Below are 13534 nucleotides of genomic sequence, written 5' to 3' on the forward strand. Positions count from 1 at the left end.
GCAGGAAACGTAACGTGTGGGTCAGTCCTAGAGTCCTAGAATCATGAACTGAGCTGAAAGCAGACCCTTAACTGACTGAGCCACCCAGCCTCCCCTAAGTGCATGTTTTTAATGTTGTCTGTACTATTCTTGTGTATTTGTTATCAAATATGTTTAATTTAAAAAATTGCTAGCAAGTTTCAAATATCTCAAATTGACACTGTTATGCTAAAATACCACACAAATTCCATTAAAATGGATAGTTTATTTATTAATATCAGTAATCATGTTACAACCTACGAGGAGTTTTTCTGTTCTTAATTGTCTTCTATCACTGCTCTTTAATCATACGGGCCCCTAGAAGATGACTTGGAATTTTGTGGGTAGTTTTTCGGTTGTCACAATGATAGGGGGATGTTAGGAGGCCAGCTATCTTGATGCCTAAGTTCAATAGACCCATTAGATTCCAACCCTTGTCTTTATACCTGCTCTCAGTGCTTGCTGCTTCCAATTCCCAATCTTCTAGATTGGGACGTGTTCACTTTTGCAAGCATTTTACATTATGGCTTCTTTTCTTTTGCCAAATCAGTCACCACTTATCTGTCAGCATTGACTTCTAAACATCTGTTGAAATTTTTTACCATGTTTTCTTTCCCATTCTCTCTTACATAGTGGGTTTCTGTCCTTTTTTTTTTCTTTAATTCCTTTTTTAATTATTTATTTATTTTAAAGATATTATTTATTTATTTGACAGACAGAGATCACAAATAAGCAGAGAGGCAGGCAGAGAGAGAGGAAGGGTAGCAGACTCCCCACTGAGCAGAGAGCCACATGCGGGGCTCAATCCCAGGACCCTGGGATCATGACCTGAGCCAAAGGCAGAGGATTTAACCCACTGAGCCACCCAGGTGCCCCTTAATTCTTTTTTTTAATTTAATTTTATTTTTTCAGTGTTCCAAGATACATTGTTTACATATAACACTCCGTGCTCCATGCAATACGTGTCCTCCTTAATACCCACCACCAGGCTCACCCATCCCCTCACCCCTTCACCTCTAAAACCCAGTTTCTGTCTCAGAGTCCACAGTCTTTCATGGTTTGCCTCCCCCTCTGATATCCCCCAATTCACCTTTCCTTTCCTTCTCCTAATGTCCTCCATGCTATTCCTTACATGTTCCACAAGTAAGTGAAACTATATGATAATTGACTTTCTCTGCTTGACTTATTTCACTGAACATAATCTCCTTGAGTCCCATCCATGTTGATACAAACAGTTGGGTATCCATCCTTTCTGATGGCTGAGTAATACTCCATTGTATATATGGACCATATCTTCCTACTCTCTGTCCATTGTTTTCAAAGGCCAAGTGATCACCAAGTGATGAATCTGCTGTGCTTAACAGCTCAGTGGGAGATAGCTCGTCTTAGAGGATATGGCAGACATTTTAGGTAGTTTGGCTATGGTGTAGACTAGTTGGTGTCTTGGTAGTTAGTGCCTAGTTGGGGCTAGATCTGTTAAGCACATTGCCATTTCTGAGCTCACCTAACATTCCAGTCATACTTAAAGTTATCAGTTCATTCTAGCCTTGCATTAACTCACCGTGAACAGTATTTTAGACAATTAACATTTTCTATGACTGAGAGTAATGTGTAATCTTACTCATTACTCTTTCTCAGGCTGAGCTTTTGGAAACTGATTTGCATTCAGAAGTAACAGTAGAAACAGTGTGACGGCTCCTTGTCATTAAAAGGAAAACACTGGATAAATTGTTTTCCTATTCCTAACGTTCAGCTTTGCTACATATAGTTTTTCTTCATATTAACAGATTTTTTGGTAGAAGGCCTCAGTGGGATTGTAGAGGGGCATCAAATCTGAATGAACTTCATCAGCTATTAAGTAACATAATGATCAGAAGATTGAAGACTGATGTTTTAACCCAGCTGCCCCCCAAAGTCAGACAGCGTATTCCCTTTGATCTTCCATCAGCAGCTGCCAAGGTGAGAATGCTTATTTGATTCAAAGTCTTACTTTAAGTCATTTTCATGAAACATTGTACATATTCGTATTTCATAGAAGGAAAAGTCTGTTTTCTTAAAATAGGATTAATTAATAGAACATATCAACTTCATTTCAAGAAGAGAACATGAAAATTTTAACTTTAAGTCATCAAATAATGTGAAAAGATTCAGTATCCTATTGATTTAAAAAAATACTTCTGCTCAATATAAAATAAAAGTACTTCAACTGCAATGAAGATTTAGTATTAAGAATTCTAAGTACCTATAGGGTGTAAAGCTCAATAATTAGGAAGCAAAGTTATGTTTCTTGCTCTAGGATTTTTTTTTTCAAGTATGAGCTGTCTTCTAGAATAACTTGGATGTAGCCTTCTTCTTGAAGATCTGAAAACTCTAATCATATTGAAAAATGTGAAGGTCTATATATTAGAAAGTCAAATTGTATTTTACCTAATCCTTATCTACATTTACTTTTAGCATGTACATGCTTATATATTTTCTGAAATTTCTTTAAATCTGGACAGGACTTTGTTGACAAAGACTATTTATTAATGCATTGTTTTATCTTGAACGTTTAAGGTAGACATTTTATAACCATTGAGCAATATGTTATCGATAAAATAGGAATAATCTGATTTTCTTTATCCACCATTCTAGCATTAGGAAGAAAAGTGAAAGAGTCAGTGTATGATTACATTACATTTTTATTTAGCTGATATTCCTCATGCTTATTTATTTATTTATTTATTTGTTTATTTTAAAGATATTATTTATTTATTTGACAGAGACCACAGGCAGGCAGAGAGAGAGAGAGGAGGAAACAGGCTCAGCAGGGAGCCCAATGCGGGGTGATCCCAGGACCCCAGGATCATGACTCGAGCCAAAGGCAGAGACTTTAACCCACTGAGCTACCCAGGCACCCCAATTTTCTTTCTTTTTTTTTAACCTTATAATTTTTTTTTTTTAAGATTTTATTTATTTATTTGACAGGGAGAGATCACAAGCAGGCAGAGAGGCAGGCAGAGAGAGAGAGGAGGAAGCAGGCTCCCTGCTGAGCAGAGAGCCCCATGCGGGCCTCGATCCCTGGACCCTGAGATCATGACTTGAGCCGAAGGCAGCGGCTTAACCCACTGAGCCACCCAGGCGCCCTAATTTTTTTTATTATGTCATTAGTCACCATACAGTACATCATTAGTTTTTGATGTAGTGTTTCATGGTTCATTGTTTGTGTATAACACTTAGTGCTCCATGCATATTTACATGAAAGCGTATCTTGTTATGAAAATACTTTGCTACCATATACATTTTCACTGTTTCCTTTTTTATGTATATAAACTTTTATTTTTACTTTTCAAAATGTTTTACCTTAAGAAAAAGCTCTAATTGCTTGATTTATGATGTTAGCAAAGAGCTTGGCTTTCACCCACAGCTTTTCATTGGTTTCTGCCTTTGGTGTGAACATGTGACTCACCTTTCTCCATATTGATGTTTTTAAGTGAATACATTGATATCTTTGGGAATTTGTTCTCATATCTTTACAAAGAAAAAAAAAAGGACAAAATTCATTATTGCATTAATTGTTCTTTTTTTTTTAAGATTTTATTTAGTTAGTTAGTTGAGAGAAAGAAAGAGCACAAAGTGGGGGAGGATCAGAGGGGAAGGGAAAAGGAGGGGCAAAGAATCCCAAGCAGACTTCCTCCTGAGTGCCGACCCCAAGTTGGAGCTGGATCTCATAACCCTGAGATCATGACCTGAGCCAAAATCAAGAGTCAGATGCTTAATGGACTAAGCCACCCACGGCCCCTGTTCTTCTGTCCTTTATGCCATATTTCTAAGCATTGTTATTTTCTCCCACATAGGAATTGAATGCCAGCTTTGAAGAGTGGGAAAAATTAATGAGAGCTCCAAATTCAGGTGCTACTGAGACTGTCATGGGGTTGATTACTCGCATGTTTAAACAAACTGCTATTGCCAAGGTACTTATTGCTGAGACATGTGTTTCTCTTGATAAAAATTATTTAATGTATTTTAATGCTTTTATTTAAGCAGCTTATTTGCGTACTGTAACATGTCTTTGCCATTTAATTTTTGTAAGACTTTTTATTTATTTATTTATTTGACAGAGATCACAAGTAGGCAGAGAGGCAGGCAGAGAGAGAGGGTGAAGCAGGCTCCCTTCCGAGGAGAGAACCCAATGCGGGGCTCGATCCCAGGACCCCAGGATCAAGACCTGAGCTGAAGGCAGAGCCTTTAACCCACTGAGCCACCGAGGCACCTCATCCATTTAATTTTTTCAATCTGATATGGAAAACTCAGGCATATTCAAAGTAAACAATGTTATAATGGACACCATTATATCTGTCCATATATTGGTACACTTTGATGAGGGAATATAATATGCTTTACATGTTCTCATTTAAAGGACATACGTATATTCATCTTTGTCATCAGATTTTTCTGTGGTTTTTGATACATAATTGCTACAAATAATGTTTTTATTTAAGTCAATCATTTTTAATTGGTATTATGATTCTAGTTCCCTACAGAGATAGATGTGCTCATATTCTATCTAAAAGTGCAAATTAGAGGTGTTAGAGTTTTTAAATCTCAGTGTGCATATAAAGTAGATTCATCACACGTTCTTGTTTTTACTAGCATGATAGAACTTAGACATGCTAATGAGTGTTACTCTTTTCCAATTCTGAAATTTTTTATATAAGATAATTTTTTTAAGTGAGGTATGTTGATGTGTAATTCACATTCAGTGAAACTTGTCCTTTTGAAATACATAGCTTAATGAGGCTTGACAAATACATAGGGTAAATCACCAGTACAATCAAGATAAAGAATATTTCCATTTGCCCAAAACTTCCCTGATGCACCTTTGCAGTTATCTCCCTCACACCCTGCCTTCTGCACCTCAGCAGTCACAGATCTAATTTTTACAACTGTAGTTCTGCATTTTCCCGAATGTTCCAAAAATGGAGTCACAGAGTATATAGCCTTGTGCTTAAAGCATAAAGTTTTTGAATATTGATCCATGTTTTGCATATGTCGTTAGTTTCTTCATTTTTATTTCTGAATAATGTTCCAGTCTTTGGATATATAACAATTTTTTTCCCCTCCACCAGTTAATGGTAATGGCATCTTACCAGTTTGGGCCATTATGAGTAACTATAGGAATCATTCATGTACAGGTCTTTGTATGGACAGATTTTCATTTCCTTTGAGTAAATAACTGGGAGTGGGAATGTTGGGTCATATGGAAGAAACAGGTTAAATTTTATAAAAAGCTGCCAAATTGTTTTTCAGGTTATCATTGTCCATTCCTAGTAGCAACATATGAGTGTCCCAGTGGTTCTGCATCTTTGTCAGCACTTGGTATTGACAGTCTTCTTAGTGTTAGCAATTTTACACGGTATTTACTGGTATTTCATTGTCGTTTTAATTTGCCTTCTCCTAATGTCTAGTGATAGCATATTTTCATGTGTTTTTATCTATAATAGACATCATATATCTGTTATATATCATATAGTCTGTGCATAGCAAGCCCATATTTATATTGCATTATAAGAGTTCATTTTTAAAAAGATTTATTTATTTATTTTAGCAAGAAGGAGAGTGGGGGTCGGTGAGAGAGGGAGTAGGAGAGAGAATCTCAAGCAGACTCCCCACTGAATATGGAGCCCAACAGGAAGCTCGATCCCATGACTCTGAGATCATGACCTGAGCTGAAATCAAGAGTGAGAGGCTCAACAGGTCAAGGCACTTGAGTGCCCCAGAGCTCTTTATATATTTTAGAAGCAAGTACTCTAACATATAGGTCTTTCCAAATATTGCTTCCAAGTCTGTATATTCCACTTTATTTTCTTGAAATTGTCTTTAAAAGAACAGAAGTTAAATTTTGAAACAGTCCAGTTTATTATTTTCTTTTTCATGTTCTCCGCAATTTCAGTCCTAATTAACTTTTGCTTATTCCAAGTTCACAAAGATCTTCTCTGTGTTTTCTTCTAAAAGTGCTATATCTTTGGGTTATATAAGTAAGTCTAGAACTATTTTGAGTTAATTTTTTTAATGTGGTACAAAGTTAAAGATAGAGATTTAGTTATTTTGTTTTGGTTCCAGTGGGTTTTGATGTTTTTTTGTTTGTTTGTTTATGGATTTTCAATTTTCATTTGATACTCATTATGGAAACCAGTTTTCTCTCATTGACTCACCTTAACACCTTCATAAAAAAAATCATTTGGTTATCTATGTGTTGATCTGTTTCCGAACTCTTGTCTGTTCCATTGACCTATACATCTCATCTGACAACACTAAAGCATCTGTTTAAACTACCTTTCTAATAAAGCTTGAAATCACATGATGTTCACTCCTACTTTATTCAAAATTATTTTGTCTGTTGTAAGTCCTTTGCTTTTCCTTACATTGTTTAGAATTAGCTTGTTAAGTATGCAGACTTTTGATTGGAATTGCATTGAATCTATAAATTCATTTGGAAGAATTGACTTCTTTTTTTTTTAAGATTTTATTTATTTGACAGACAGAGATTACAAGTAGGCAGAGAGGCAGTCAGAGAGAGGAGGAAGCAGGCTCCCTGCTGAGCAGAGAGCCTGATGTGGGGCTTGATCCCAGGACCCTGGGATCATGACCTGAGCTGAAGGCAGAGGCTTTAACCCACTGAGCCACCCAGGTGCCTCAAGAATTGACTTCTTAATAGTATTGAATTTCCTGATCCATGGAAAGAATATCTACTCTCATTTCTCCCAGCTTTATTTTCTAATTTCATTGAATACATTTTGCTAGATTTACTCTAGTTTTTTCATGTATTTTTATGTACTTATAACTATTTTTTCTATTTAAATTCAGTTAATTAACATATACTGTATTATTAGTTTCAGAGGTAGAGTTCACTGATTCATCAGTCTTATATAATACCCAGTTCTCATTACATCAAATGCCCTTCTTAATGTCTATCACTCAGTTACCCCATCACCTCACCACCCTCCTCTCCAGGAACCCTCAGTTTATTTCCTGTGATTGAGAGTCTCTTATGGTTTGTCTTCCTTTCTGATTTCATCTTGTTTTATTTTCTCCTACCTTCCCCTATGATCCTCTGTTTTATTTCTTTTTTTTTTTTTTAAGATTTTTTATTTATTTATTTGAGAGAGAGAGAGTGTGAGAGAGAGCATGAGCGAGGAGAAGGTCAGAGAGCAAAGCAGACTCCCCATGGAGCTGGGAGCCTGATGTGGGACTCGATCCCGGGACTCCAGGATCACGCCCTGAGCCGAAGGCAGTCGTCCAACCAACTGCGCCACCCAGGCGTCCCCTCTGTTTTATTTCTTAAATTCTACATATGAGTGAGAGCATATGATAATTGATTTTCTCTGGTTGAATTATTTCACTTAGAATAGTATCCTCTAGTTACATTCACGTCATTACAAATGACAAGATTTCTTTTTTTTTTTTTTTTACTCGCTGAGTAGTATTTTGTTGTATACATATACCACATCTTCTTTATCCAGTCATCTGTCGATGGACATCTGTGATCTTTCCATAGTTTGGCTATTGTGGACCTTGCTGCTATGAACACTGGAGTGCAGGTGCCCCTTCAGATCACTACATTTGTATGTTTGGTGTAAATTCCTGGTAGGGCATTGCTGGATTATAGGGTAGCTCTGTTTCCACTTTTTGAGGAACCTCTATACTGTTTTCCAGAGTGGTTGCACCAGCTTGCATTCCCACCAACAGTGTAGGAGGGTTCCTCTTTCTGCACATCCTCGCTAACATCTTTCGTTTCCTGACGTGTTAGTTTTAGCCAATCTGACTGGTGTGATGTGGTATCTCATTGTGGTTTTGATTTGTATTTCCCTGATGCTGAGTGATATGGAGCACTTTTTCATTTGTCTATTGGCCATTTGGATGTCTTCTTTGCAGAAATGCCTTTTTATATCTTCTGCCAGTTTCTTGATTGGATTATTTGTTCTTTGGGTGAGTTTGATAAGTTCTTTAGAGATTTTGGATATAAACCCTTTATCTGGTAAGACATTTGCAAATGTCTTCTTACATTCTGTGAGTTCTTTTGGTCCTGCCCAGTACTGTCCATAGACATAGTGTGGTGTCAGGGAAAGAGAGAGAAACTCCCCAAAAGTGCCACCTTTAAGTCTCAGCTGGATCAAGGAGACTGCCTTACATTGAATTGGTTGTAGACCAAAGATGTCCCCTGCCCCCTACCAAGAACTTAGCACTGAGAAATCACCCAATTATGCCTACCCCTGGGGGAGAGAAACACCTGTGCATAGTGCAGGCATATAGGAACTACTGGAAGCTGAGAATGCAGTAGAAGAATGCATGACATACATTATCACAAGGTAGAAGCATCCTGTTGCTGGGGGAGTCCAAAGTTTTTAGTGTACTAAGAGTAAATGTAACAAAAAGAGAGTCTAAATACAAGGGAACCTAAATAAAACTCAGTACTGACTAGATTCTCTTCTACCCACACTATCACCCTGATCCCCCCACAAAATACCTGAGTGTATAAATACCAATTATTTCAGACTGTCCTGTTCTTCTACACATAATTTCTAGCACATAATAGAAATTATGAAATAAACAAAAAAGCAACTTTAAGAAACTAATATATTCTCAAAAGATAAAGCAATCAATAAAACTAAATTGATAAGTGACCTAGACTGTAGAACTATTAGACAAGGGCTTTTAGGAAGCTATGAGTAATGTTATCTGATCTGGTAACAAAGATAAACAATATGCATAAAAAGGTGGGAATTTCAGAAGAAATATGGGTATTTTAAAGACAGTAAAATGGAAATGCTAGAAATTTTTTAAAAAAGAATAAAAAAAATTATTTCAATCAGCTTATAAGCCAATAGAGAAGATAAAATGTAATCATAAAAAATCTAAATGTCCTGGATATTTATCCTAGAGAAATGAAAACTTGGGTTTACGCAGACTTCTTTATGGAAATTTATTTATAATAGCCAAAAACTGGGATATAACCCATATGTTCTTAAATTGTAGTATATGCATACAATAGAATACTAAATTAAAAGGAATGAACTATTTATAAACCCAGTAAATTGAAAGAATCTAAAGGCATTATTCTGATTGAAAGAAGCCAGTCTCAAAAAGTTTTCATATATCATGACACCATATTTGTAACATTTTCAAAACAATGGAATTTTAGTGGTAGAAAATATTATTATACAAATGTCACTTTCCTGGTCACAATATTATATAGGAAATTATCATTAGGGAAGCCATGTTAAGGTTATGCATGAACTCTATTATTTTTGCAACCTCTGGTATATCTAAAAGTATTTCACAATAAAAAGTTTTAAAATGTACATATAGGGAACTCAATATAGTAACCCAAAGCAGAAAACATTCTACATTAATCCAGAAGAATGCAGAATAGAAAGGAAAGGAACAAAGAACAGATGGGTCAATCAGAAGACAACAAGATATTAAGTTTTAAGCTAGTTCAATCAATAATTATGGTAGGAAGTTATCATATTGCATAAATTATATGATATCTGCAAAAAGTTCTTTTTAAGTATGAAGGCTGAAAGTTGAAAGTAAATGGATGAACAAAGATAAAGCATGCAAACAATAATCAAATGAAAGCTGAAGTAGAACTGTAATATCAGATAATGTAGATTATTACCATGATTATAGGAAATTTATAGAGCTCTCAGATGACAGCATAGGTTGTTCCTGACTTTGGTTCCCCTCATAAGAACAATAACGACTGTTCAGGAAGAAGGTACTCCTAGGAGAATCCTAGAACACAGGGGTGAAATTGAGACATGTCCCTGTATCCTAAAGACCAAGACAGACTACATTACTAGGATAAGAGCAGTGGCTACATGTTGACCTCATTACCATGCCCCCAGACCAATGTAACACCACTCAGGGAGATTCCACCCTGAGCCTCTGGCTCTTCCAGCAGGAAAAGAAAATCGATGGGGAAACACCAGCACCACCATCCCATCCCACCCCTCCCCATCACCTGGGATTGTGGGTTGCTTTGCCAGAGCCACTACTCTGATCTTTACCCATGGGGATTGCAGGAGAGTTTGTGAGGCTCAACCACTGGGAAACTGACAGTGACAGAAAGCGAAAAGGCTCTTGTAATAACCAGCACTTCACTCTTGGCAGACCAAGTTTGCACCTGCAGCACCCAAATTATTGTCATGGGGTGACTTTTCTCGAGTACAGAACCACATTGGTAGCATACTCTGACCCGGGAGCTTGGCAGGGTGCAGATCTGCTTGATTCAGAGCCTCATATGAGGGTTTTTGCCAGCCCTATAGCTCAGTTTCCCCATGCCCAGGCAAGGAAGTGAGTCATAGTCCCATTTGCTGTAGAGAAAGTGTTCTGGCCACATTTGACCAGAGGAACTGGTGAAAACATCTGGAAGCAATGCAGCACAGCAGTTCTCAAGCCAAAAGGTAAATGAGCCAAGCTGATTGTCCCCAGAGCAAAGGCAGTTCTAGGCATGAAGTTTCCTGTGCTAAACACAGGCAGGGGTCTTAATTCATATCCCAGGCTCACAGTAGTTCCCAGACCCTCCCAGAGAAACTTTCTGGGAAATTGAGAGTTGCCCGGAACAGCCCCGCTCCTTCCAGATGAGGCAAGGGTGAGACTTAACTACCCCTACCCACTCTTATTCCTGGCCTCATCTGACCACAAGGACTGCTGAAAACACCTAGAAGCTATGTAGCCCTGAAGCACCCTAGCCGAGGGTAGGGAAAGCAGAGTTGACAGTTTGCAGGGCAAAGCCAGGGACCTGTTCAGCCAGCGAATTTGGGGCATGGGTCAATTTGAGTTTAAGACAACAAAGAGCTTTACTACGATTATAGCTGCTTCTCCATTGCACTTAGGCAGGGAAACTAATTTGTAGCCCCACCCATTATAGAGTATAGCCTCCAGCCTACTGGACCAGGAAACCTTACAAGAACATACAGTATCTGCACAGCCCATCCAACAACTCTGCTTACAGTCGCATTCGATCAGAGAAGTCAGCCTATGGCTTTCCTCATCTCCACAGTAAAACCGATGGCCTCACCTGACTAGTATATACTCTTGCCTGATTTGGGTCCCCAATGAGACTTCGACTCCCATCCTTCTGCCTTGCAGGGCAAGGAAATTAATTCGTAACCCCATCTGTTACTGAACCAAACCTGATCATCTAGTCAGCCTAACCAGAGAATCCAGACAATTGTGGAGCCCATTCTAGCCTCACTTGGTTAGAGAATCAAGCCAGCAGTCCATTCCACCTATTCTCAGCCAGTAGCGCAGTCCCTTATCCTCAACCTCAGAGCTCAGTTTCCTTGCCACATTCATTTATGATAAAACCTCTCAGCATACTAGGAATAGAAAGGGACTTTATCATCCAAATAAAAGGCATTTATGAAAAATTTAATTAACATCATACTCTGTGCTCAAAGATGGAAGGCTGTTCCCTTAAAATCAGGAACAATACAAGAGTCTGTTCTCACCGCTTCTATTCAACACTATTTGGTTCAGTATTGTTCTTATAACTGTGTAATAAGGCTAGAAAAACAAATAAGATGTACACAGATTGAAGAGGAATAAGTACAGTTGTCTATATTTAGAGACAACATGATTGTCCACATGGAAAATCCAGGAACACTTCAAGCCACTAGAATTAAGTGAATTTATCAAGGTCTCAGGATTCATATTCAATATACAAAAATCATTTGTAGTTCTATATACTAGCAATAAAAAATTGGAAGTTGAAATTTAAAAAATACAATTTACAAGAACATCAATAAACATGACCTTCTTTGGGATAAATTCAACAAAGTGTATGCACCAAAAACTACAAAACGTCATCTAGAGAATATAAAGCAAACTTAAATAAATGACAAGATGGATCATGTTAATGAATTGGAAGATTTAGTGTTGTTAAGGTGCCATGTGTTTGTAAATTTTCAATGCAATGCTAATCAAAATCTGTGGCCTTTGGTAGAAATTAACTAACCAGCTGACAGTAAAATTCATGAAGCAGCACGAAGGACTTACAGCCAAATTAATCTTGAACAAAGTTGAAAGATTCACACTGCATGATATAAGTACTTCCTATAAAGTTACAGTAATTAAGACTTTGTGATATTGGCATTAGGATAGCCATTTAGATTAGTGAACCAGAGAAGAGAGTCCAGAAATAGACCTATCAATTGATGTTAGGGAAGGGGATGAGATAACTCAATGGGGAAATCATAGTCTTTTCAAAGAATAATATTTGGACAATTTAGATAGCCGTGGGAGGAGGAGGGAAAGTCTTGGACCATTATTTTGCCCCATTCGTAAAAATTAACTTGAAGTGGCTTATAGAATTAAATGTAAAAACTGATTTATATAGGGTGTCTGCTTGGCTCAGAAAGTTAAGTGTCTGCCTTCAACCCATGTCATGATCCCAGGTCCTGGGATCGAGCCCTGCATCAGGTTCCCTGCTCAGTGGGGAGCCTACTTCACCCTCTCCCTCTGCCTCTTCCTCCACTCATGCTCCTTCTTTCTCTGTCTCTCTCTTCTTCAAATAAAGGAGTAAATAAAACCTTTTTTAAAAACTGATCCATAAAACTATTTTTTAAAGATTTTTTTCTATTTCTTTTTTTAAAGTAAACTATATGCCCAACATGGAGCTCTAACTTAAGACCTTAAAAAAAAAAAAAAAAAAGAGTCACATGTTCTACTAACTGAGCCATCCAGGCACTGGCTAATTTTCAAACTTTTAATAGTATACATAAACAAAAATATTACCAACCTTTGGGTAGACATTTTTTTAGATAGGATGAAAAAAACACTTTAAAGGGAAAAAATGGGACTGAAAATGTTAAAACTTATGGTGTTTTTTAAAAGGTATAGTATACACAACACATTGTTTTGAAAATGAAAATGTAAAACACAGATTGGAAGAAAATATTTGCAATACATTTCTCCCTGCTCCATTTTCCCATGTTAAAATTTTTGGTTTGATCAGTGCTCATTGTTTACAATATAATGACTTTGTTAAACATTTCACAGTTGAGCTATAATTACATTTCTTTTATTTGACAACTGTTGTTTTTCCTAGATTTAATAGCTGGGGTTTTGTTTGTTTGTTTGCTTGCTTGCTTAACTTAGCTTTCTTAGTACTTAATACTTATTGAGTACAGAAGCTTGCTTAAGGATAAAGAGTATATTATGAGAGCCTTTTAGATAATTTCTTGTCGGTGATGAGAAACCCTAGTTGGATGTCAGAGAAATGTCAATCATCAACAAATTTGGCACCAAATTCCTAGGATCCTTGAAAGAAAAGAAAGGAAAGGAAATGTATGTCTCGAAATTGGAACATGAGCCCAAAGATTAATAACAGCAGAAGACCAATTCTTGCTACCCCAATTCCTATTTTAGTCATTTTTCATTACCTTCCTAATAGAACCTCTGTTTTCAACCACCTATATAAGCTGGAACTGTATATTTCTATTTCTGGGCTGCAGCAAGAAATCATTAG

At 37.1% G+C, this 13534-nt stretch overlaps 1 protein-coding gene across 3 annotated transcripts in view; it reads left to right on the top strand.

Moving 5' to 3' along the window:
• ZRANB3 (zinc finger RANBP2-type containing 3) overlaps positions 1-13534 on the top strand; it is a 326079-nt gene that overhangs the window by 237735 nt on the left and 74810 nt on the right. For all 3 annotated transcript variants that reach the window (XM_044242580.1, XM_044242582.1, XM_044242581.1), the window contains exons 7-8: positions 1806-1977; positions 3855-3971. In XM_044242580.1, coding sequence (XP_044098515.1) covers positions 1806-1977; positions 3855-3971 — 289 coding nt within the window. The remainder of the gene's footprint in view (positions 1-1805; positions 1978-3854; positions 3972-13534) is intronic.

This window comes from Neovison vison, chromosome 3 (assembly GCF_020171115.1).
Source record: "Neovison vison isolate M4711 chromosome 3, ASM_NN_V1, whole genome shotgun sequence".
Taxonomy (NCBI): domain Eukaryota; kingdom Metazoa; phylum Chordata; class Mammalia; order Carnivora; family Mustelidae; genus Neogale; species Neogale vison.